Source organism: Peromyscus maniculatus, chromosome 2 (assembly GCF_049852395.1).
Source record: "Peromyscus maniculatus bairdii isolate BWxNUB_F1_BW_parent chromosome 2, HU_Pman_BW_mat_3.1, whole genome shotgun sequence".
NCBI classification, from domain to species: Eukaryota; Metazoa; Chordata; class Mammalia; order Rodentia; family Cricetidae; genus Peromyscus; species Peromyscus maniculatus.
In genome coordinates, this window is record NC_134853.1 from 163,887,787 (window position 1) to 163,911,004 (window position 23,218).

The following is a 23,218-nucleotide window of genomic DNA, read 5'->3' on the forward strand; positions in this document are numbered from 1 at the left end:
CCCTCCCTTCTCCCTGACTCACAAGGTTCAGTTACTGCCACCTGGTGGTGGAAATATCCACAGTGGTTCTACAGCTGGAAGTGTTGCTATGACGCTCTCTCTTAGTCACAAACTATGATGTGTTCAAGTGTCTTCTCCCGCATCAGAAGCAACTAGGAATCCCACTGCATCCCCACGTTGCCAGTAGAGGGTAAACTGGAGAGGGTAAAAGCAGATATTTACTGACCACATGCTTAGCTTCAGACCCTCTCCAGGCTCAGGGAACACACTGGAAAACAAGAAGACCCCCATCCCTGACCTATGAACCTAGGAGTCCACAGAGAAGGATGGACCACGCGGAGAACACAAAAGAAGAAGTGGTTTCAGATATGGAAAACATGCAGGCAAAACTATTCATCTACAGAAAAATAAATTTGAAAGTACTACCTATCTTGAAGACTGAGGGTCCTAGTGGACCCTCGCTTCAGCACTCAGGGGTTCCTCACCTGCCTCACCCTTGCTCCATTCCTGTGAAGTCTACGAAGGAGGGGCTTGTGTGGAAAACTCCCCACCAAGACCAAGTTGAGGCCCTGGAGTGAATGAAAGATGTCAGGGTGACCGAGCAGGGAGTGAAGCTGGACAGTTCACAGGCCCAGAGCCCAGGTCAGGGTGAGTAGGGGTCTTTCCCTTGACTAGAATTAAATTCTCCTGGAGTCTAATTTTTAAAAGTTCAAACTTTTTAAGCCATACCCAGGGCCACCCCTGGGCCGTTCCAGCCCCCTCTGGTTTGGAACCGGGCATCTTTATTGTAACTAGTTGCCAGGAGACTGAGACTGTTTACGAAGAACCTTAGACACAGAAGCTGAACGCCCAGAGAGCTGAGACTGTGTCACCTAAGCCTCTGTGTCTGCTCTTTCACCCAAAGCCCCTTAATACTGGAATTGTCTGGTATCATTTTTAAAATCCTGTTTTGAGGCTTCCCACTGCAATCATGCTGGTCCAGTGGGCCAAGAAGATGTGTACTGACTGCTCAGTCTCTGTATGCTGATGGCTGGGCCCAGAGGGACTGAGTCAGAGGAGTGTTTGATACACGGGGCCAGGAAGCACTACGCACTAATGCTAAAAGACAAACCTTCTAAAACTTCAGCTGCACCAACCTACTGATTAGAAGGTACCATTCATGGGGGCTAGAGAGTGGTCAAGAGCACTTCCTGCAGAGGACCCAGGTTTGGTTCCCAGAATCCACAAGAGTGGCTCACAACCTCCTGTAACTCCAGCTTGGCCTTTGTTGATACTCATATGACACACACTCAACTCATGAAGATATGAAAATAATTCATGTATATAAATAAAATTTAGCCTGTTGGTAGTGGTGTATGCCTTTAATCCCAGCACTTGGGAGGCAGAGGCAGGCAGAACTCTGTGAGTTCAAGGCCAGTCTGGTATAGAGAGAGTCCTAGGACAGCCAGGGCAGTTTCACAGAGAAACCCTATTTCGAAAAACTAATAGATAAATAAATAAATAAAAATAAAGATAGTTTTTAAATGCACTATCCAACCATTGTTTATCTCCTAATTAATACTAATATGGGAAAATATTGATACTTCCAGGTAGTCAATCCTGTTTTCCCAGTCTTGGCATTGTCAATTTCAGAAGCTTGACCCTTCCTAGCCCTCAGTTTCCCCATCCTGCATAAGCTGAGCCCCCATGTCCACTGAAGCTCAGATACTCAGAATCTTAAGGCAAATGTCTGGCTTTGCCAAGGGAGAGCTGGTGAGGTCATTTCAGAGGAGGTAAGAATAGGGACAGACGAAGGACCTCAACTTCATGGCCACATAGCAGGTGACATCCTGGGGCTGTGGAGGATGCTCCTTGTGAGCTGACTTGGTCTTCTCTTTCAAATCGCTACCATGGCCTGTGCAGTTCCTTAGCTCGGGAGACAGACTCAGTGCTTCTGGCAGTGGGGTGAGTGGCCTGGGACACTTAGTTATTCATTTTTTTCATTGCAATGACTTCTACCTAAAAGATGAAAGTGAAGGGAGAAAGGATTTATTTGACTCCTGGATTCAAAGGTTTCAGTCTATGGTCTGCTTGCTCCATTGCTGTGGGTCTTTGGTGCAGCGAAGCATCATGGCAGCAAGAACACTTGGCAGAGTATAGCTGCTCACCCCATGATGGTCAGGAAGCAGAGAGAGACTGGATGGCTAAGAACGGGGTTCTCCTCAAGGTACAAGCTCAGTGAGCCACCTCCAACTGTCTCCCAGCAAAGTCATCAAACTCTAAATCCATCGGTGAATTCATCCATCAAAATCCTTGTGATCCAATCACTTCTCAATCTAGAATCTCAATCAATCACTTCTCAAACTAGATCTGCCAGCAGGGCACTGAGACTTCCCAATGACCTTTGTGTAGGGGACACTTCATATGAAAAAGACAACCCTTCCTCTTCGGGTACCAAAGGCTTATGGTGGTAATCTCAAAATGTAAAGTACATCAAGACAACCTCCAATTTCCTCCAAGTCGCCAATTTCCTAGTAGTCCCAGAGCTATTCAAAAGTTCACGTACAAAGCTGTCTCTGAAACGCAGGCCAAATCCTTAGCCTTGAGTTTCTACAAGATTTCAAAATCAGTGTTAATGATTCTGATATACAATGGCATACATAGTGCAAACATTCTTACTCCAGAAGGGAAGAAATGAAGGTAGAGAAAGGAGAAATGGGTTTAAAATAAGACTGAAAGACAGGCAAATGATAAATCCTGTAGCTCCGTGTCCAGCATCTATGCCATCTGGTGGTGTGATGTGAACTCCGATGGATTTCTGCAGCTCTGTTTCTGTCTCCTTGCCGGCAGCCACTCTCAGCCCCTCTACTGGGGTGGCTTTGGTTTTCAGCTGGACCTTTCTTCTGTCCTCATTTCACATCCCTGCCATCACCACCTTCTCTGGACCTCCATTACAGCCTAGGCTCTACTATTATACCTTCAGATATTACCCTTTCAGGGGCTTCCTGCAAGGAGTCTGATTCTCTCATACATCACCCAGTCTCCCAGAATTCCCTTTGAAATTTCTATGAAGCCTCCCAAACCCTGAAACTACTGAAGTATGTAAGCATGAGTTATGGAAGGTGCCAAGGCCTGCTGTGAGAACAAACAGTGGCCGAGACCATGAATGCAGTTGTCTGAGTATCTTGGTGGGTGAAAATGGCTAACTGTCCCTGAGAAAACTTTATGTGGCCCATTCTGAGAAGGGCACTTGGTGATGCTCTCTTTTAAAGAGTGAGTCTTTCAGATGAGTTTTGAGTTTACACCCTGGAGTATGTGATGTGGATTTGACCAATATTCTTTGATCTTGCAAGGGGGAGGTCTTTAGCTTCTCCCCTTGGCATATTATAAAAAGCCCTTTTCAATAAATGATGAGGCTGTTAGGTATTGACTCAGGCCCTCCCAAAGCTATCCTGTGTTTCTGTCTTTCTTTTCATCAGCTAGGTCTCTCTTTCTACCTGATATTGCTTATCCCTCTCTCTTCTTCCTAAGAACCCTAGAAAAGGTGGGAGTAGGCTGGAGTTGATCTCCCACAGTCCCCTCCTTCACAGAACCACTAGCCTAGGGTGGTACCATCCACAATAGTCAGGGTCCTCCAACATCAAGCCTCATTCAAGAAAATGAGCTGGAGCCTTGCTCTCAAGCTGATCTAGTTGGGGTATCTTCTCACTTGAGGTTCCCACCTTCAAAAGGACATTTGCTGTTTCAGGTTGACATACAGCTAGCCAGCACAGCATCTCTTTACACTCTAGGACCCTTCTCAAAGAAACCAAAACCACTCAGCAGGACACAGATTAGAGAAGAGAGGAAGGAGAATTTAAATCCTCAGTTTTCACATCTGACTCTTGAGAAACACATTCAACTTTGACATCCACAGGCTGGTGCACAGGGCAGCTGTATCATTGGGATAAGACTGAACCTTTCTGTTGATTTTGAGAAAGACAGCATTTTTTGATATCCAGTAACCTACCCACAGTGGATCTCCGCATCGCCATTAGAATCCATGTCTCCAAAAGCCTCCGAAACAATGAAGATCTAACAAACCAGGCCTATGCATAGGCTGCATGAATACCTGTTCTGATACTGCTCAGTACATCACTTTGCCTGATGTTTGAATAGATCTGGCCTGTAAACCTGGATTGTGATACAGTGGTTAGTGAAATGACTCAGCCAGAGGAGGGGATGTGTACTACCAAAGGACAGCAGTGCCTGGGAGGAGATGCTTGAGAGAATCTGAAGATGGAGAGATATTCTCCTCTCCTTCCCCTCCTCCCCTCCCCTCACCTCTCCTCTCCTCCCTTCCCTTCCCTTTTCCTCCCCTCTCCTCATCACTTCCCTCTTTTTCTCTTTACTCTCTCTTCTCTGAACACAAGCAACTTAACCTTGCCATTAACCTTGACTCCCCATCTCTGTAGACAGGCAGACCAGCAGGACTTTTGATTGCGATTTTTTTTCTTCTGTCAATTCGGGTTTTTCTGCTTTTAAAGACAGATGTTTTGTTTTCTGTTTTTATTTAGTGTGTGTGTGTGTGTGTGTGTGTGTGTGTGTGTGTGTGTGTGTGTGCACATTCTGTGGTGTAAATATGGAGGTCAGAGGACAACTTGCCACAGTCAGTTCACGCCTGCCACCAGATGGCTTCCAGCAATCCAGGTCAGACCATGAAGCTTAGAAACAGGTTCCTTAATCTCTCTGGCCTTGATCCTCTGTGGGCATCACTGGGTGGGTCTGAATAGAGAATCCCAGCTGTTTTGACACTGGACAAATTCTTCAGATTCACATAGGGGAAAGGAGAGGAATAACTATTCTTAACTTGTTCAATCATTTCAGGATTTAATCAAATTCAGTTTCAGGTACACAGAGGACCATGTTTAAATGGACTCCACCAACCCCTCCACATATTGGTATGCTCTTTGTCCCCTTTCCTCTTTAGGTACCGAAAACTTCCTGACCACCATCACCCTGTTGGTCTTTAGGATTGCCAGAATGCCTCAATTCATTTCCTGAAGTCCCTGAAAGCCTACGGGGTGGGACCCTACCAGGTTTGTGGTCTTTGGAGAAAGTATAGGAGGTACAGCTGTGGCCATCATCATCCAGACCTTATTGGGCAGACCAGATCTTCCTGAGATCTGAGCTCAAGTCCTGATTTATCCAGTCCTCAGACAATATATTTCCAGTTACCAACACATTTACAGAACCAAAATGTCCCATTCCTCACCAGAGACTTCATGGTGATCTGCCTTCTTAGGTATCTAAACATTGACATCTCCTGGAAAGCTGCCATATTGACAAGAGTTCATATTCCCCAAGACACCTGGATGAAATACAGGAAATGGCTCTCCTCTGACAATATTCCCCAAAGGTTCAGGAACAAAATTCAGGCACCTGAGTTTCCTGGACCTTTTAACAAGTTTGCCTATCTAGAAGCCAAACGCTTTCTAGACACAAGAGTTTCACTCCTTGTAACAGATAATGAGGTCATTGCCCAGCTTCCCGGGGCATTGCTGGTGAGCATCCACTGAGACATTCTCTGAGATGACATTTTGCTCTACAAGAAGCTCTTAGAAGACTAGAAGGTCCCTGTGACCTGGTACAATGTGGAGGATGGCTTTCATGGATGAATGCTATTGTTTGATAAGAAGATTTTTTTCTTTCTCTTGTTCCTAGAATATAATCAATGCCATTGTGAGTTTTATAAAGGGAATTTGAAGGGTTACACATAGGAATGAGTGGAAGAACACTTACCTGCCACACATAAGGCTCTGAATTAAATATCTAGCACATTAGACTGACAAAGTAAGAGACAGATATAGAGAGGTAAAGGGATGGATGGAGAGATAGATATAGATAGATAGATAGATAGATAGATAGATAGATAGATAGATAGATAGATATAGAGAGATGATAGACAGATAGACAGATAGATAATATAAGGAAGGCTTCTGCTCCAGCTGCAACCTTAACTGATCTCCAGTTTTCATGGAAGAAGATGGTGAGTGGGTGCATGGGACAGGAATATAGACTAAGAGGGAAATAAAGGTCTACTGACTGAAAGCTTGCAGCCCTAACCACGTCCACTGCTCCATCTAGCAACATTCTCTACCATCCCTGTTCACAGAGTGAATATGAAGGAAGAGTGTGATGGTATTGTATTCCCAGTGTTCATCCCAATACTTGACTCCAGGTTTGTTTTTATTAATAAGACTCTTTAAGATTCATGCTACATCTGGCGCCCAACGTTCATGGTACGAATTCATGAAAAAGCTGCTTGTCTGTGGCCTTGTGGGCCCCAGCTCAGGCCCGAGCTACACTCGGCCGGTTGTGGTGGCACAAGCCAGTAGGATTTACTGAAGAAGGGAGAGGCAGGAGGATCCCGAGTTTGAGGCCGGCCTAGTAGGCTTGGGAGAAGCTTCAGCCTGGGCCAAACCACAAACAGTGGTGGGACCATGGAGGCAGCGGCTGCTGCTCTGAATTGCCCGCTCCTTCTCATGGTGTTGGTGACTGTGGTGATGCTGCTACCTGGGATGAAGGATTTACTACTGCTGGTTCAGAGAAGAATTGCCAGGACTATCGTGTTACAAGAAAGCATCAGCAAAGGGCAGTTTGGAAAAGTTTGGCAAGGCAAATGATGGGGAGAAATTGCTGTGAAGATATTCTCTTCTAGGGAAGACCATTCATAGTTCCAAGACAGACATTTATCAGACTGTGATTATTCCAAACCACAGAGGAGGCACACACACAAAAAAAAAATTTGCAGGAAACCATGACCATGCCTAACAGCGACTTTGGAATCTTCAAAAGGGTCACAGGATCCCACAATGATGATTCCATATGGACTATGGTAAAGCCATTAAGCTGATTAACACCAAAGAAAGATCGACTTTGGACTACAAACTGCTCAGGACAATTTCGAGATGGCTAGGTAAGATGATCCAGCCTGACAGACTACTTGAACAAGGACTTGAAACAAGCCCTGAACTTTCTCACTATGCAGCGACTGGACAAATGATACAGGACTTGTTAATTAACCCCAAAATTTTCTTTTCAGGATTCCTTAAAGATGTCTTCACCCCTAGAAAATAGGAAGTAATTTTGAGAAAACGATGCCCACCAAGAGATGGGATAGGAGGTTTTTGGTCATTTAATGAGTTTTAGATATTGTCATTGTTAGTGATAGTTGGTTACAAGTTGTTAATTGTTAATGGTCAGGAAAAAAGCTGAACAAAGAGATTAGATTCAGAGTTTTTGTTTAAAAAAAAGATAAAGAAATAATAGGATAAATGGGTAGATCACTGAATCTACACTAAAAAGAAAAAGGGGAAGATATAAAAATGACAAAAAGTAGATTACCAAATCTATGATGAAAAGAAAAAAATACTTTTAAAAAGGAACTACTTGTTTTAAATAAGACAAGTTATGAAATTGTTTTGCCTGAGTTTAACAAATGTTACTGGACTGGACATTGTTATATATTAATGGGGTTTTCTGCCTGAATCTGTCAAATGTTAATGGACTAGACATTGTTAATGTAATCTTGACTGTATATATTGTATATACTTATTGGATATAATTTTTCTTGTATTAGTTATAAGCTTTTTTAAATTTTAGACAAAAGAGGGGAAATGTGATGGTATTGTATTCCCCAAAATATTGTGCACCCTAATAAACTTATCTGGGGTCAGAGACAGAACAGCCACTAGATACAAAGGCTAGAAAATGATGGCACTCACACCTTTAATCCTAGCATTCCAGAGACAGAAATCCCTCTGGATCTCTGTGAGTTCAAGGCCACATTGGAAACAACCAGGCATGGTGACTCACGCCTTTAATCCCAAGAAGTGAGCCTTTAATCCCAGGGAGTGATAGCAAAAACAGAAAGATATATAAGGCGTGGAAACTAGAAACTAGAAGCATTTGGCTGGTTAAGCATTTGGCTGGTTAAGCATTTGGCTAGTTAAGCTTTCAGGCTTCTAGCAGCACATTTGAGCTGAGAGCCATTTGGATATGAGGACACAGAGGCTTCCAGTCTGAGGAAATAAGATCAGCTGAGAAGTTGGCCAGGTGAGGTTAGCTGTGGCTTGTTCTGTCTCTCTGACCTTCCAGTGTTCACCCCAATAACTGGCCTCAGGTTTGATTTTATTAATAAGACCTTCTAAGATTCCTGCTACAGAAGAGAGAACATGTCTTTACATTTTTTTGAATTTTAACTTATATTCTATATGAATAAATATGAAAGAACAGTCAGAATGTCAATAGTGAAGTCTTTGTGCTCAACAACAACACATCTTGGGCCATATTCCCATGGAAGGAGGCTATACGGCTTCATTAATAAAGTCAAGGTCACTGGTGACAGGCCAACTCACTTGGGTTCAGACAAACCCCCATCCCCAATTTAGCTACCCTTGGGCATGATTATAATATTAAAAAGGCATTTTTAGGAAAGAGATACAGGGGAAGGAGAAGAGGGGGGTAGAAAAAAAAGGTGAACTATGGGAAGCTTTTCCTGGGCTCAAGACTTTTGTTAGATATTCAAAGTTAGATCCCCAGCTACTAAATGGTCAGATCCAAGGTTGTTCTGGGAAGCTCTGGAAGCCATCTGGGATATAAAAATGATTTTTTTTATTTTCTTAAAGATTTATTATTTTATTTTATATACATGTGTGTTTGCTTGTATATCTGTGTGTGAACTGGATTCCCTGGAACTGTAGGTGAGGATAGCTATGAACTGCTACATGGGTACTGGGAACTGAACTCCAGTCTTACGCCAAAGTAGCAAATGCTCTTAATTGCTGAGCCAGCCCGCTTCTTTCTTTAAAAGAAAAAGGCATTCATGTTCCCAGATGGTCTCCAGACCATTTCAAGAAATGCATTTTTCAATGTCATCCTTGGCTACATATTGAGTTGGAGGCCAGCCTACACTATGTGAACCCTTGTCTCAAAAGGAAATCTTTTTCCTTTCTTGAGACAGAGTCTCACTGTATATCTCTGGCTGGCCTCAAAATTGCAAAGATCCTCCTCCCTCTGCCTGCTGAGCACTAGGAATAATGGTGTGCACTATGGCAACAGGCTGAAAATGAAGTAACATGTTAGCTTTCTTTCACTAGTGAGCATACAGAGCCTCCTGGTTACTAGAAAAATCTTTGCCCTTGCGTGGTTAACACAGCTCTCTCATCACAAGAAAAGGGAATGAATTCTGCACTCCATGGTGGAGGGGGCCCAGTAGTTTACATATGGCCTGATTTTTCTATGCACCTATGGAAACTCCAAGCCCCATTGCTCTCCAGATGTAACGAACTGATGACACCGGAGCCATGTAGCTGTCCCTTTTGCACAACCACAGCTTTTCTGAGACCAACACTCTAATAGTCGTTGTTGTTGCTTCTGTGACAATATACCCAAGAAAACAACTTAAGGAAGTAGAGATATATTTTAGAATGAGGCTTTTCCGTTCATCATGCCTAGGAGGCTGTGGCAGAACAGAGCTAATCACATGGGAGAAGCAGCGAGAGAAAATGCCCAACACGGGCCTTCTCCTCTTCCACTTCCATTACAACTTCTAGGATGTTGCCATGCACATTCAAGGTGCCAGTGCAGGGAAGGAGAGGGAGAGCGCAGGAGAGAGGCAAGCACAGCGCTGGTGTGTAGGATCTGGTGCCCTCCTTCCTGTTCTTCTTCCTGCTTCTTGCAGGACACAGTGCAGTTTGGCTCATAGCCATAGCACCTCTTCCCATTTCGGCTCTCGCCTGCTTGCATTCCTTCCTTATCTCTGTGTAGTCTCTCTCTCTCTCTCTCTCTCTCTCTCTCTCTCTCTCTCTCTCTCTCTCTCTCTCTCTCTCTCTCTCTCTCTCATCCTTGTGTGTATTCCTCTCCATCCCCTCCACCACAATCCTATCTCAAGATCCTTACATTAACTCAGCTTGATGACATGCACAATGACCATCACCTAAATGATGCTCACCTGATAGTCTAAGTGATACATCTTTTGAAGGCCAGCATCAGCACCTTGCCAGTGGCAACTTGTACGTCCATTCATGTGTACTTGGTACCTAGAAATATGCTTAGTGCAACATAGGTCCTTTTTTACCTGTGTCTCAGCAAGAAGGCAATCACATAGTAACTTGTCCCTCTACTCCCTTCTCTAACCCACCAGCAAGAAATACATCAGAAGAGGAAAAACCTGTCTTACTGTTGCTACTGGAGGAAAATCCATACTCTTCAGCTGTTATCATACACCTTACAAAGACCATTATTCTCTGCTTGCTTTAAAATGTAACATATTAATGAGTATTTTAAGCTTTGTGAGCTTACTTAGACCAAAAGATTTTTGCAGTGAAAAAAATAGTCCCAAGAGGAGGGGAAAACCTGTACCAGGGCGTGGCAGGTAGAAGGTGCACAACCTTGAAAACCCAACAAAGGCAGTGGCTGTGGATTCAGGGTTTGGAGTTCTCCTTTTATCTTGTAAAAACTGTTCTCGGTGCTGGGAAGATGGCTCAGCTCATAAGGCATAATGTGAGAATTGGAGCTCGGATCACTTAACATTTATGCAGGTATAATGGTAGGAAAGTAGACTCAGGGGATTCCCAGGTCAAGCTGGCTAGAATTAGTGAGCTCCAGATTCAGGAAAAGAGCATGTCTTGATAAATAAAGTAGAAAGCAACTGAGCACAGCACCTGATTTCAACTTCTACACACACATACTCATATATATGACATTATGAATGCACACTTGTGTATAAACAGGCATACAAAAATGTGCTCACATGGACATTGTTTAACATCTCTCAGAATTGGCTTATCCAGGTTAGGGCGATATATTTATAACTGTATGACCTTAGACCTCAAAATATGTGACTGCAGGACATAAGGTCAGGGCTAATACAAGGAGCAATTTTGAAACCCATTTCTGATATTAAGTAAATAAGGCTAGTGAGTACAGAGGAGAGGTGAGGGTGGGATATGATAGGTTGTTCTCGACACCTCATTCTGCCCTTCCTCATTGTGGTTCACCTTGGCACATATACCACCTCTCTAATCTCTGATTTCACACCTGAGAGGAGAGTCACAGAGTACTTTACATGACTTCAGTGAGTTTTCTCAATTGTCCTTGATTCCTTGATTGCCACTGGGCATCACTTTCCAGACAACCCTTTCTCCAATAGTGTCCATTTCGTAACCAGATTGGTGACTCCCTGGGTGGTGTGATGAAGGATAGCTGTGACCTGGGGACAAGGTACAAGGGCTCCACTGCTGCTGGGCAGGAACCTTTCTGGGCTGGGATCTGTTGCAATCAGTTCATATGGGGATATATCCAGAGGGGTTTGAAAAGGTGAGATTAGGCCATGGTGCTTCTCTGACGGTTATAAGGTGCCTGAGTTTGTGGGTGAGAAGTTCCATGAAGTCCTCCTAGGGCACAGGTTTTCCTCGGCTTACACTGAAGGAACAAGAAAGAGCACCATGCTTTCCTGGATGGAACTTCTCCTCGCTACTGTATGTCTCCTGGTCCTGGGAGTCCACGTGTGGGTTCTCGTCGACCATCTCCTTACTATTGACGTGCCTCCCACCATCACTCACCCCCTGAAGTTTCGGACTCTGCACTATCTCTTTCATCTGGCAATAACATGGGTAAATTTTGTTTCTTAATAATCATTTCCCACCAGGGTAGACAGAACTTCAGCTTGAGGAAAGAATTTTGCCAAGATCCACATAGTTTAACAGCCAGTGTGTGTTAGTCAGTAATGCTATGCCAGGCATGGTATTGAAGGCTTGCTAAGGACAACATGGCTATTAAGTGAGCTGTATGCACCCTTTCTTTACTTCCAACAAGAATAAGCAGTAGGGAAGAAACCAGGGAGTTGATTTCTAATGAGAAACAGTCTGAGACCCTTACAAATGCCAGATATTAGATTGGGAAGGTGGAGTCTTTGGTGACTGTCTGGGTCAAGCAGTATGGGTCAGTAAGTCCTTACCTGGCTGGCTAAAATACTTCTGATTCCTCATCAGTAAAACAAGAGCTTTCAGTTAGGGATTTGTGAGCCCATAAGGTGTGTTAGAGTCTATGGTTTTGATCAGTTTGGAATGGTTAGGGACAGCCTTCAGGAGCTAGAGCCTGGGTTTTTAATATCTCCCAAGCAAGGGTTGCTGCTAGTTAAACTTAGTTTGTTATAGAGTTGGGGAGGGCAGAAGAAAAGTCTTATCCTGTCTTAAGTTCAGTCCTGGTTACAGGAAACTAAATAGACAAAAGAAAATTTAACTTAAAATAAGCTTGATATATTAATAGCTTTATGTGACCTGGGACAGGGAGTGGCGGTTTTCTACTGTGCAAACTATTAAGAAGTGGTTAGCCTGAGGGCTTAGAAGACCTTTGCACCAAACTGGAGAGGTGCCTTGGTGGTTAGAAGCAGAAGCTGCTCTTGCAGAGGACCTGGATTCAGTTTCTAGCACTCACATAGTGGCTCACAATCATCTTTAATTCCAATTCCAGGGTATCTTCTGGCCTCCATGGGAAACAAACATGCACGCGGTATACATACATGCATATAGGCAAAACACTCATTCACATAAAATAAGATTTTTTTCTAACTTAAAAAGACATTTAAACAAAGAAAGTTGAATTTAAAAAGGCAAAGGAGTTTAAGATTTGGGTGTGGCAAATAAACCCCAATAGTTTATTAAGCAGAACTCTGGAAGTATTTGTTGAGTTCGTGCAGCTTCCCATCAGTGCAGATGGATGTAAATCTAGGTCATTCTGTTCCTTGTATAGGAATATGTTGAGATAACTTCCCAGACGACCAGGCTCATGAACTCTGCTGCCCTCAGTACATCCAAGGAAAGACGACAAATGCCATCTTTCCAGTAGAGACTATGGAAGCTTTGTGTAGGGACCATCCAAAGCCCCAACTCTCCTCTCAAGTCATCAGTGCTGCTCCTACAGAGGGAAGAGTGGACGTGGCAGTACAATGTGGATCAAATATGGCAAAGGAAGTCTACTGCTACGCCTTGCTTCAGTGACCATGAATGGGTTAAGAAGTGATAGCTAACTCATTAATTCAGTGACAGCCTCAGCCATACAGTGGTCACAAAGCTGATCTATTTCTTATGGAAAGCACACATAGCTCTTAGGTTCCAGGCTCACTTTTTGTCCCCTTGGGAATTACAGTGGTCATGACCTCAGGCTTATTGGTAGCCCCATCCCCATCAACTGTGTTCGTCACATTTAAAGAGTATCATGATGTCACTGCCAAGGACAGGGTTGATGGTCAAGAAATGAAGGGAAAGGCAGCCAACCTTTGCCAGGTTTATTCTGTGATGATTTCTAAAACTTACTCCCTTTATTCCAATCAGACAAGCCTGAAACAGATGATAGTTGCTCTCTACTTCAAGAGTGAGGGAACTATAAGGAAGGGTATAACCAATTTCCCTGACTTACAAAGTTTGGGGAAGCAGTAAGGGCTGGACACAGGCTTTATTGCTGCAAAGACTGTGAAGAGGGTGCTGTGGTAAGTTCTGGACCAAGCCTAGGCTTTGCTGTGGACTCTGAAGAAGAGACTAGCAGAGTCATATGGAACTAGGACCAGAAAGAATGGCTTTCCTCATACTCTTTGAAGGAATGGGCAAAGCTATCATCAAAGGCTCCACTGTTGCATGGAAATCAGATGCAGCATGGTAAAAATGATCTGAGATTGGAATAGAAGCAAGCTATTGGGCCACAGGTCTTTTCTAGAAAGGCAACCAGGAAATTCTGTCTGCAAGGAGGTGTGGCTCTTCTTTCCTTACTACTTACATCTCCCATGCCCTAGATCTTCATGAACAGCTTTGGATATTCATGAATCTCGGGAGAAACCAGTTTTACCACATTCAAATGGGAGTTTTATGGAAAGTCCACAGTTGAGATAGACAGCAGCATGGGCAGTGTCTGAAAGGTGGAAAGGACAGAGGAGTCATGAAAGGCCCCAACTTTTCTCTTTCCCACAGGGGACTATACTTGAGAAGATGAACATTTGCTCCATGCCCTCCTTTTTCTGCTTTATACAAGACATCCTTGTGTCAAAGAAGAGCCTTGGTGTGTTTGTGAAGGACCTGCGTTTCGGCACAATCCCTGTGAGGCTCTTTCAGCCCAAAGCAGCCTCCTCCAAGCCCCGGAGAGGCATCATCTTCTACCATGGAGGGGGCGCCGTGTTGGGCAGCCTAGGTGAGAAACATCCCTGTAGTACAGAAAGAGAGGAGCCTCACAACCTCCACAACCCCGTTCACTTTTCCATCTCTTTGGAGGGAGTCAAAGGAAGCAGCCATTGGAGCTCCTTTTGTGGGAGGCAGATTAAGACTGAAGGTCATGTCAGTCAAAGGGACTGTTGCCTCCATGACAATATTTTCTACAATTTGATATCTCTATTGAGGCAGGGGCAATGATTGCCTAGTGGGACTTCCAGGGAATTAGGTATGATGCCAACCTCCCATCTCCTTTGTCCCACAATGGTCCCAAATCCATTTACTGTTCTTACATCTTCTGGATCATCTTGGTCCAAACCCATCTTCCCTTGCTCACCCCCTCCAGCCCTGCATCTAAGAGTGGTCCCACTGCTCCACTGTCAACAATCTGGCTGGTCATCTTTCCACACCAAACAGATCTTTAAAAATACAATTCAGGGCTGACCATTTGGCATTGGATAACCAATAGATGTTCTCTTCCCTGGAAAAGACTATTTCTCTTGATCTCAGCATTCTTTAACTCCCTGTAGTGTTTTGTGTAGGGTTGAGGCCTTGTGGGCTTTCCTCAATCTAGGTTAGCATGTCTCTTGTCATCCAATACCAAGTGGACAGCCCTGAAAACATACATGCAAATAGCATTATACAGACTGAGCAGGCTGTATTAATATTTAGGAATATATATGCATATACATACATGTATGTAACAACAATTCATGAAAAAAGAGGCCACATATTTTAAAAAACAAGAAGGGGTAGATGGGGATGGGTGTTCGGAAGAGGAAAGGGAACATTTTATCTAGAGATTCTCTCTGACACTCTGAAGTCAGACCCTGGACTAACGGGTCCATTCATGATATCTTGTCACAAAGCTTACATTGCCCATGTTGATTTTACTCCCTGAAATGTTTCCTTGCTTGCTCTCTGTCTTCTCCCACCCAGAGTGGAAACATCAAGAGTGTAAGGGAAACCTGTGTTGTAGCTATCAATGGAGTCTCGGAGTCTAGAGAACAAGACTTAGTCCCTCCCCTCATTGGCCTGCCAAAGTAGGAGACTGGACCTTGCAGAACACAAATGGGAGGGTGGTGGTTTCAGATGGGACAACGTAGGCCCAGAATAGGAACTGACTGAGTCACAGCACCTCATTATTTCTAATCAAACAGTTTCTTCAATAAAGTGAGCCTTGAGGCCAGGACCAAGGGATGGGAGGAGCCAGTGCTACATAACTGGAGATCTGGGTGAGGTGAGGAAGGCCTGGGCCCTAGACTGCAAAACAAAGGACTCCCGAAAGTCAGTCACTAGGACCAACAGTATTACATTTCAAAACAATGTTAAGAAAAAGATGGCTCAGAGGTTTGGAGTACTCACTGTTCTTACAGTGGAGCCTGGTTCGGCTCCCAGTGAGGACATCAGGCTGCTCACAAGCACTTGCAACTCTGGCTCCACGAGACTTGACCCCTTCTTCTGACCACTGCACTCTCCACGTTCAGATACCCCTCCACCAATCCACATAATTAAAACAACAAACTCATTTGAAAAGACTAGGGGGCGGGGAATTCTACAAAGAGCCAAGAGTTCAGATGAAAACAGAAACTAACAGAGCTGAGTGCCTTGGACAAACACAAAGTAGGAGCTTATTCTAAATATTTTTAGTTTTTATTTAATTATACTGGATTGCATAAGGCCATCTTTATACAACTATATAATAGACTTTGAGCATACCCCTCTGTATACCACTGTCTTCTGCCCTATCACCCCTCTCATTAGTCTCATTTGCTCCCTAGGCTACTTTAATTAAATTTAACTTAATTTCCAATTTTATAGATAGATATTATAAATCTATATAAAACCTTGTACTCACAAATGAAAGGCAATGGGTGACATCTGCCTTTCTGAGAATAACTTAATTCACTTAATATAATTATCTCCAGTTGTACTCATTTTCCTGCAATCAGCATAACTTCAAATCCCACTGTGTATGTGTAGTTCATTTTCCTTATTCATTCCTCTGCTGTTGGACACCCAGATTGGCTTCCTAGTTTAGGTATCGTACATAATGCTGCAGTAAACACTGGTGTGTAAGCATCTTTGCTAAATACCCAGGAGTGGTACAGGTGGGCCATATAGAAGATCTACTTTTAATGTTTTGAGTAATTTCCATACTAGGCAGATTAGTTCACATTCCCACCGACAGTGTTCAAGGGTCCCTTGTCTGCATGCATCCTCTCTCGTATTTGTTGTCATTTCCCCCTCTCTTCCTTCCTTGCTGCCCCCCTTTCTTCTTTTCTTTTTTGAGACAGAATCTTACTGTGTAGCCCTGGCTTTCCTGGATCTCACTATGTGGCTCAGGCTGGCTTTGAAGTCACAGAGATCCTCCTGCCTCTGCCTCGGCTGAGTGCTGGGTTTCAAGGCATGCACCACCACACCTGGTTCTATGTTTATTGTCTTAATGATGGACATTCTGACTAAGGTGAGGAGGGATTTCAAGTGAAATCTGAATTTGCTTTTCTCTGACGTCTGGTGAAGTTGGACATTTTTTCATGTTTATTGGCCATTTGTATTTCTTGTTCTGAACTGTCTGTCTCATTAGCCCACGAATTGGCTGGCTTGGCTGATTTCTAACTCAGTTTTTAAAAACTCTTTGTATATTTTAAATAGTAATTCTCCAGTAGATGCACAGTTAGGAAAGATCTCCTATTTTGTAGGCTGTCTCTACATTTGTCTCCTTCACTGTGCAGAAACTTTTTAAATTTTAATTTTATGAAATCCCATTTGTCAGTTTTTGACATTATTTTCTGAGCACCTGGGCCTTGCTCCAAATGTCCTTGTCTGTATGGATATTTTAAAGAGTTTCCTTATGTTTTTCTCTATGAGTTGTAAATGAAGCATGGGCAAGTGGAGGAGGAGAAGATGTAAGCTATTTCCACTGACCTCACCAGAGACCCCTGGTGCAACAAAACAAAATTCTGAAAGTTTGCTCATCATGACATATTTGGGCACTAATTTTGACTTTGTAAAATGCTACATCAAATGTTGTTTACCTGGCCCCATGAGTTAGCACCCACTGTGATGTCTCATCTGTCTCACTCTTGTCCTAATAAATCTAAAAAAAGCAAGTAACATATGCAAAGCTCTGAAACAGGAATTACATGTAGGACTTGAAGAAAAAGATGTCTAGGCAGGTCCTAGGATTCAGGAGTTAGCAGAGTCTCCATATTGTCTGTGTAAACTCCTCTTGAAGCCTTTAAGGGCACTCACATCACAGACCCTCTCCCTAGCCTGACGCAGTTCCTCTCCTAGATGGATCCAGCCATCCCTACTTTAAAAGTCCTCAGATAAAGCTGATGTTCAGTCTTCAGACCTTGTGTAGCAGAATCACTGACAGAGAAGCTGACTAGATAGCTCATATCAGACCCTCTCCCCTCAGGAGTGTTGGCCTCCAAGTCTACTTTGATCTTCTGCCCAACAATGTAGCTGGTATGTACTTACCTAATAAGCACCCATAAATATTAGAATTGTCTGGGGTCAGTTAGAGTTTCATGATGCCTGCTTGGCACAGCTCAGAGATTGTTATCCAATGAGTTGTGGTAGCCTGGACAGAAGATGAACACAGACTGATAAGGGTCCTTGTATACCAAGGGAATGGGCTAAATCAAAGGGAGTTCTGTTTGGGGACCTGTGTGAAGATACACTACATACTAATGCCAGGGGACCTACCTCCTAGAACTTCAAATGTAGCACCATACTAATCCAAATTGCCCATCTACTCATCATTTGTTTCCTAATCAAATAAATACACGAATCTCTTTTGAGGCAGGGTCTCTTGTAGCCCAGACTGGCATCCAATTTACTATGCATTTGAGAATGACTTGTACTCCTGATCATCTTGACTCTATATTCCAAGAGCTGGGATCACAAGCATGTGCTGCCATACTCAGCTCAATATATGAAATTCTTATTATTCCCAGGCTAATCCTCCATAAGTGCTTTATCCTTGTTTTTGTTCATTTAGAACCTCAAAGTTTCCTGGTCTTCAGTTTCCCCACTGTAAAATTAAACTACGAGCCTCAAAGTCCATGTATGCGCCCAACATTCAAGAAATTAAGTCAGATGTCTGGCTTTGCCTTGTCCTGGTGGCCTGAGTCACTTCAGAGGGGACACGTCTAGGAACAGAAGTATCATTTCCGTGATCTTCATATCAGCTGCTTCCCTGGGGCTGTGGTGGGGTGTTCTGGGCACTCTTCATACAGTGTACTATACCTGGTATTCTCTTGCAGACGGTTACCATAACCTGTGTACTTTCCTGGCTCGAGAGACAGACTCAGTGCTGCTGTCAGTGGGGTGAGTAGTCTCAGACGGTGGGTGGCTTATCCACAGAGCAGGGGAAAATACAAGGAGTGGCAGTCCTAGATGTCTTTGCCCCTAGAGAAGTTCTCACATGTGACTATAGCATCATACAAATGAGGAAAGGTCTGGAAAGCCACTCATCATTGAGAATTGAGTGAGGCAATTGAATGATGGCAATTAATTACTCTTATTCACTTTTTTCATGCTATTGCAAATACCAAAGAAATAACTTAAAAGGGGAAGAATTTATTTTTACAACAAATTCTAGAAACTTCATTCAGTCTATGACCAACTTGCTTTACTGTTATTCTGTAAGACAGAATATTCTCAAAGCAAGAGAGCATAATACATCAAATATGCTCACCTTGTGGTAGCCAGGAAGCAAAGACAGAAAGGGCCAGAGACAAGGTACCATTCAAAGACAGCCCACCCCCAGAGATCTATATCTTACAATTAGGCCCACATTCCAATAATGCCATCAAATTATAAACCCTTAAATGAATTATTCTATCAATGATGTCAGTGTTCCACAGTCTAGTTACATCTCAATGATTTGATCCATATCCAGGGAATAAGTTGCCAGCATAAACTTTTTGAGGGGTACTTTATATATCTGCATAATAGTATCCCACCCCTGCACATCCAAGGGTCATGGTCAACTTATCATATAAAATGCATCTAGTGCAAGAGTCCCCAAAGTTTAATAGTTTCAGCCCTGTTAAAAGGTTCAAGTCTATACTCTTCTGAACCTTGGCCCGATTCTCAGCTGTGAATTATCACAAATTAAAACAGCAAATTGCATTCTTCCAACGTATAACAGCATAGAACAAACATCCTCATTCACAAAAGGACTAATTAAGTGTCATAGAGGGAAAAGCTGGGACCAAGAAAGACAAAACCACAGCAGGGCAAACATTCAGTCTTCCAATTCCAGTTTCATTTCCAAAGGATCTGGGCAGTCATAGTTCTATAGTGCTGCTGGCTGAAGTCTACTTGGTTTCCCTCAGCATCCATCTGCTCTTTGTCTATGGCGTTCTTTGGCATATTGCTCAAAGTCATGGCATCTCCTATTTCCTCAGGTCTCCACTGGAGCTTAGTCATTACCATGCAGGTTTACATATTCCTTCTCATCGGCATGGTGCAGGGACACCAATTATCTCATGCTTTACTTGGCCTCCCAGGCTTACCTTTGAACCTGGGTGGAAGCCTCCACAACCCAGTGACTACATTTCACAGGCTTGCATGCCCAGTATTCTGTGGATGATGCCTTGGTTGCCATCAGCTGCAACACTACCTGGGCTCCCTTAGAACATGGCCATGTTGGACTTTGAGTGTCTGGGCAACTAAAAATAGGAAATGAGTCCCGGGAAGACGATTTTCTAGGTGGACTAGTGCAAGCTGGGTACCCTGGCAGTACTATATTTTCAAGCAAAAGTCTCTCAAGTGAGTTTACAATTTTATCCTGGAGGGTCTGTCATGGATGAGGTAGATCTAATATCTAAGAAGCCCTGGAGGACTCCAGTAAAAAGCATTTGATTGATTTTTTAAATTTATTTAAGATTTTAGTGTGTGTGTGTGTATATCTGTGAGTACATGCACACATGTGGTTGTGGTTGTGCAAAGAAGCCAGGAGAGGCCATCAGATCCCTTGAGGATATAGGCATTTGCAGGACACCCACTGTTCGTGCTGGGATCTGAACTCCGGTCATTATGATTGAGCAGCATTCACTCTTACCCACTAAGCTGTCTCCATAGCCCATTGATTTGTTTTTCAATGTGCTAAACCCTTTTACAACCTCATCCTCTAAGTTTACAGTTTTTCTGCCAAACTATAAGTTTTCTTTCTGTTCTATTTTTCACTCATAGTTCTCACTGGCTAAGTGTGCTGGCAAGATATCCCAGAGGGTAAAAGTGCTTACTTCCAAAGCAGTACAACTTCTGATAACTACTGGAAAATGAATTAAATTATGAATCCACCAGTAACTGAACCATTAATAATGTTCGAAACTTCATGGTATGATAATCTCTCAATGGCAACTGAATCAACCACCTGGGCACTAAGATTTGAACAAAGAAGTCTTTTAAGTGGTCATCTGAACCATGTGATATTAGGCAATATTACATAACCATTTAGGACCACAAGGTTATTCCAAGATAAGGGAATCTTAACAGGATAAAATTCAGTAACTGAATTTTGGCAGCTTCTTCAAACTCACATGGGGCAAATAGGGATGAGTGTCTTCAATTGCTAGGGTCATGTGGAAGATTTAATCAAGTAGACTCTTGGGTGAGTAGAGGATGCAATTCACAGAAATTTCTGCAGTGCTGTGGTAATATTTTATTTGTGCTCTAACAAATAAAACTTATCTGGGGATCAGAGGAGAGAGCCAGCCACTAGATTAGACATAGAGGCCAGACAGTGGTGGCACACACCCTTAATCCTATCACTTGGGAGGCAGAGATCCCTCTGGATCTCTGTGAGTTCAAGGCCACACTGGAAACAGAGCCAGGCGTGGTGGCACACACCTTTAATCCCAGCATTTGAGATCTCTCGTCTTTGCTTGGGAAGGACACACACCTTCAATCCCAGGAAGTGATGGCAGGAAGCAGAAAAGCACTTAAGGAGCAAGGACCAGGAACCAGAGACTTTTGAGCAGTTCAGCTGAGATCCATTCCAGTGAGGATTCAGAGGCTTTCAGTTGAGGAAAAAAGATCAGCTGAGGAGTTAGCAAGGTGAGGTTGGCTGTGTGGCTTGTTCTGCCTCTCTGATCTTTCAGAATTTACCCCATTATCTGGCTCCAGTTTTTTTTCTATTTATAAGACCTTTTAAGATTCATGTTACACAATACTGATGTGCTGTCCTCTGTCTTCCTTCCATAGGTACCGAAAGCTTCCTTACTACCATCATCCCGCCTCTCTGTTGGATTGCATGAATGCCTCCATTCACTTCCTGAAGTCTCCGGAAGCCTATGGGGTGGACCCCTCCCAGGTTGTGCTCTGCGGGGACAGCATTGGGGGCGCGGCTGCAGTTATTATCGCCCAGACCTTGGTGGGCAGAGCAGATCTTCCCAAGATCCGGGCTCAGATCCTGATTTATCCAGTCCTCCAGACATTGTATTTCCAATCCCCATCAAAGCTGCAGAATGCAAATGTTCCATTCCTCACCAAAGACTTCATGATGAACTGTCTTTGTAAATATCTGGCCATTGACCCCTCCTGGAAAGACGCCATGTTGACAGGTGCCTGTATGCCCCAAGTGTTTGGAAGAAGTATGAGAAATGGCTAGGCCCTGACAACATCCCTAAAATGTTCAGGAGCAAATACCAGCAACCCGAGTCACCGGCACCTTTTAATGAGGCTGCCTATCTAGAAACCAAACATACTCTGAATACAGATATTTCTCCCCTCATAGCAGATGACAAAATCATTGCTCAGGTTCCTGAGGCATTCATAGTGACCCTTCAGTGGGACTTTATCCGTGATGATGCTTTGCTCTACAAGAAGCGCTTGGAAGACCAAGGGGTCCCTGTGACCTGGTACCATGTAGATGGCTTCCATGGCTGTGCTATTTTTTTTGATAATAAGTTTTTCTCTTTCCCCTGTTCCTTGGATGTCGTAAATGCCGTGGTCAGTTATATAAAGGGCTTATGACTGCAGCATGATGGGAGAACAATTGTCTGGCATGCACAAGACCCCACTCTAATCCGCAGCAGGGAAGAAAGATGAAAAAAAATCAAGGAACAAAAGATAGGAGATATCACATCATCCCTGGTGCCTTGAATGAGAAGGGCCAAGGAGAATTTTGCCACAAATGAGGCTAGGGCTGAGTCTTATTTTTTTTTAATCCTTTCTTTTATTCTTTTAATGTATAAGATAGTGAATTTTGTTACATTTTATACACACATATTCTAAACTTTGCTTTTCTTTGATGTACATACCATGTCTTGTTCCCCACTCCAAATCCCCAAATTGATCCCCATATTCCCTCCTATTTTCAAGCCATGTATGTATGTCGTGTGTGTGTGTGTGTGTGTGTGTGTGTGTGAGACATTTTTTCTCTATGCATTTGTTTGTTTGTTGATAAGAATCATAGCTCTTGTACATACTGCTATAGCTAACATGCATGAGCTGTTGTGTCTATAGTATGCTGACTTAGACTCCCTTGGGTTTAAACCCTGGGGTGGTATATTTGCATTACATGGAAGATCTATTTCTTAGCTTCTTGTGAAATCTCCATATTGATTTCTGTAGTGGCTGCACTAATTTAACCTTACCACCAACAATATATGAGTTTTTTTTCTACATCCTCCCATCTGCATCAGCATTTGTCATTTTACATGTATGTATCCATCTCTCATCTCATCTCATCTCATCTCTCTCTCTCTCTCTCTCTCTCTCTCTCTCTCTCTCTCTCTCTCTCTCTCTCTCTCTGTGTGTGTGTGTGTGTGTGTGTGTGTGTGTGTGTGTGTGTGTGTGTGTGTGTGTGTGTGTGTGTTTCTCACTATGTAGCATCAACTGACCTGGAATTTTCTGTGTAGACCAGGCTGACCTCAAACTTACAGTTTTGCCTATCTCTGCCTTCAGGTGTCCACCATGATGCCCAGGATATCATTTATTTCCTAATGGTTCTGACTAGGGTGGGATACAGTCTCATG

At 43.4% G+C, this 23,218-nt stretch overlaps 1 protein-coding gene and 1 pseudogene across 1 annotated transcript; both read left to right on the plus strand.

Annotated features, from left to right (window-relative positions):
• The first annotated feature begins 1,686 nt into the window (after positions 1 to 1,686).
• On the plus strand, positions 1,687 to 5,724 carry LOC102908586 (arylacetamide deacetylase-like 4 family member 1; annotated as a pseudogene).
• Positions 5,725 to 11,293: 5,569 nt separating this feature from the next.
• Positions 11,294 to 22,918, plus strand: LOC102926651 (arylacetamide deacetylase-like 4 family member 1). The gene is given in 5 exon segments (XM_006989039.3): positions 11,294 to 11,636; positions 13,986 to 14,202; positions 18,494 to 18,557; positions 21,444 to 21,811; positions 21,814 to 22,918. Coding segments are annotated over 5 exon segments (1,218 nt in total). The 5' UTR covers positions 11,294 to 11,468; the 3' UTR covers positions 22,215 to 22,918.
• Positions 22,919 to 23,218: the final 300 nt, after the last annotated feature.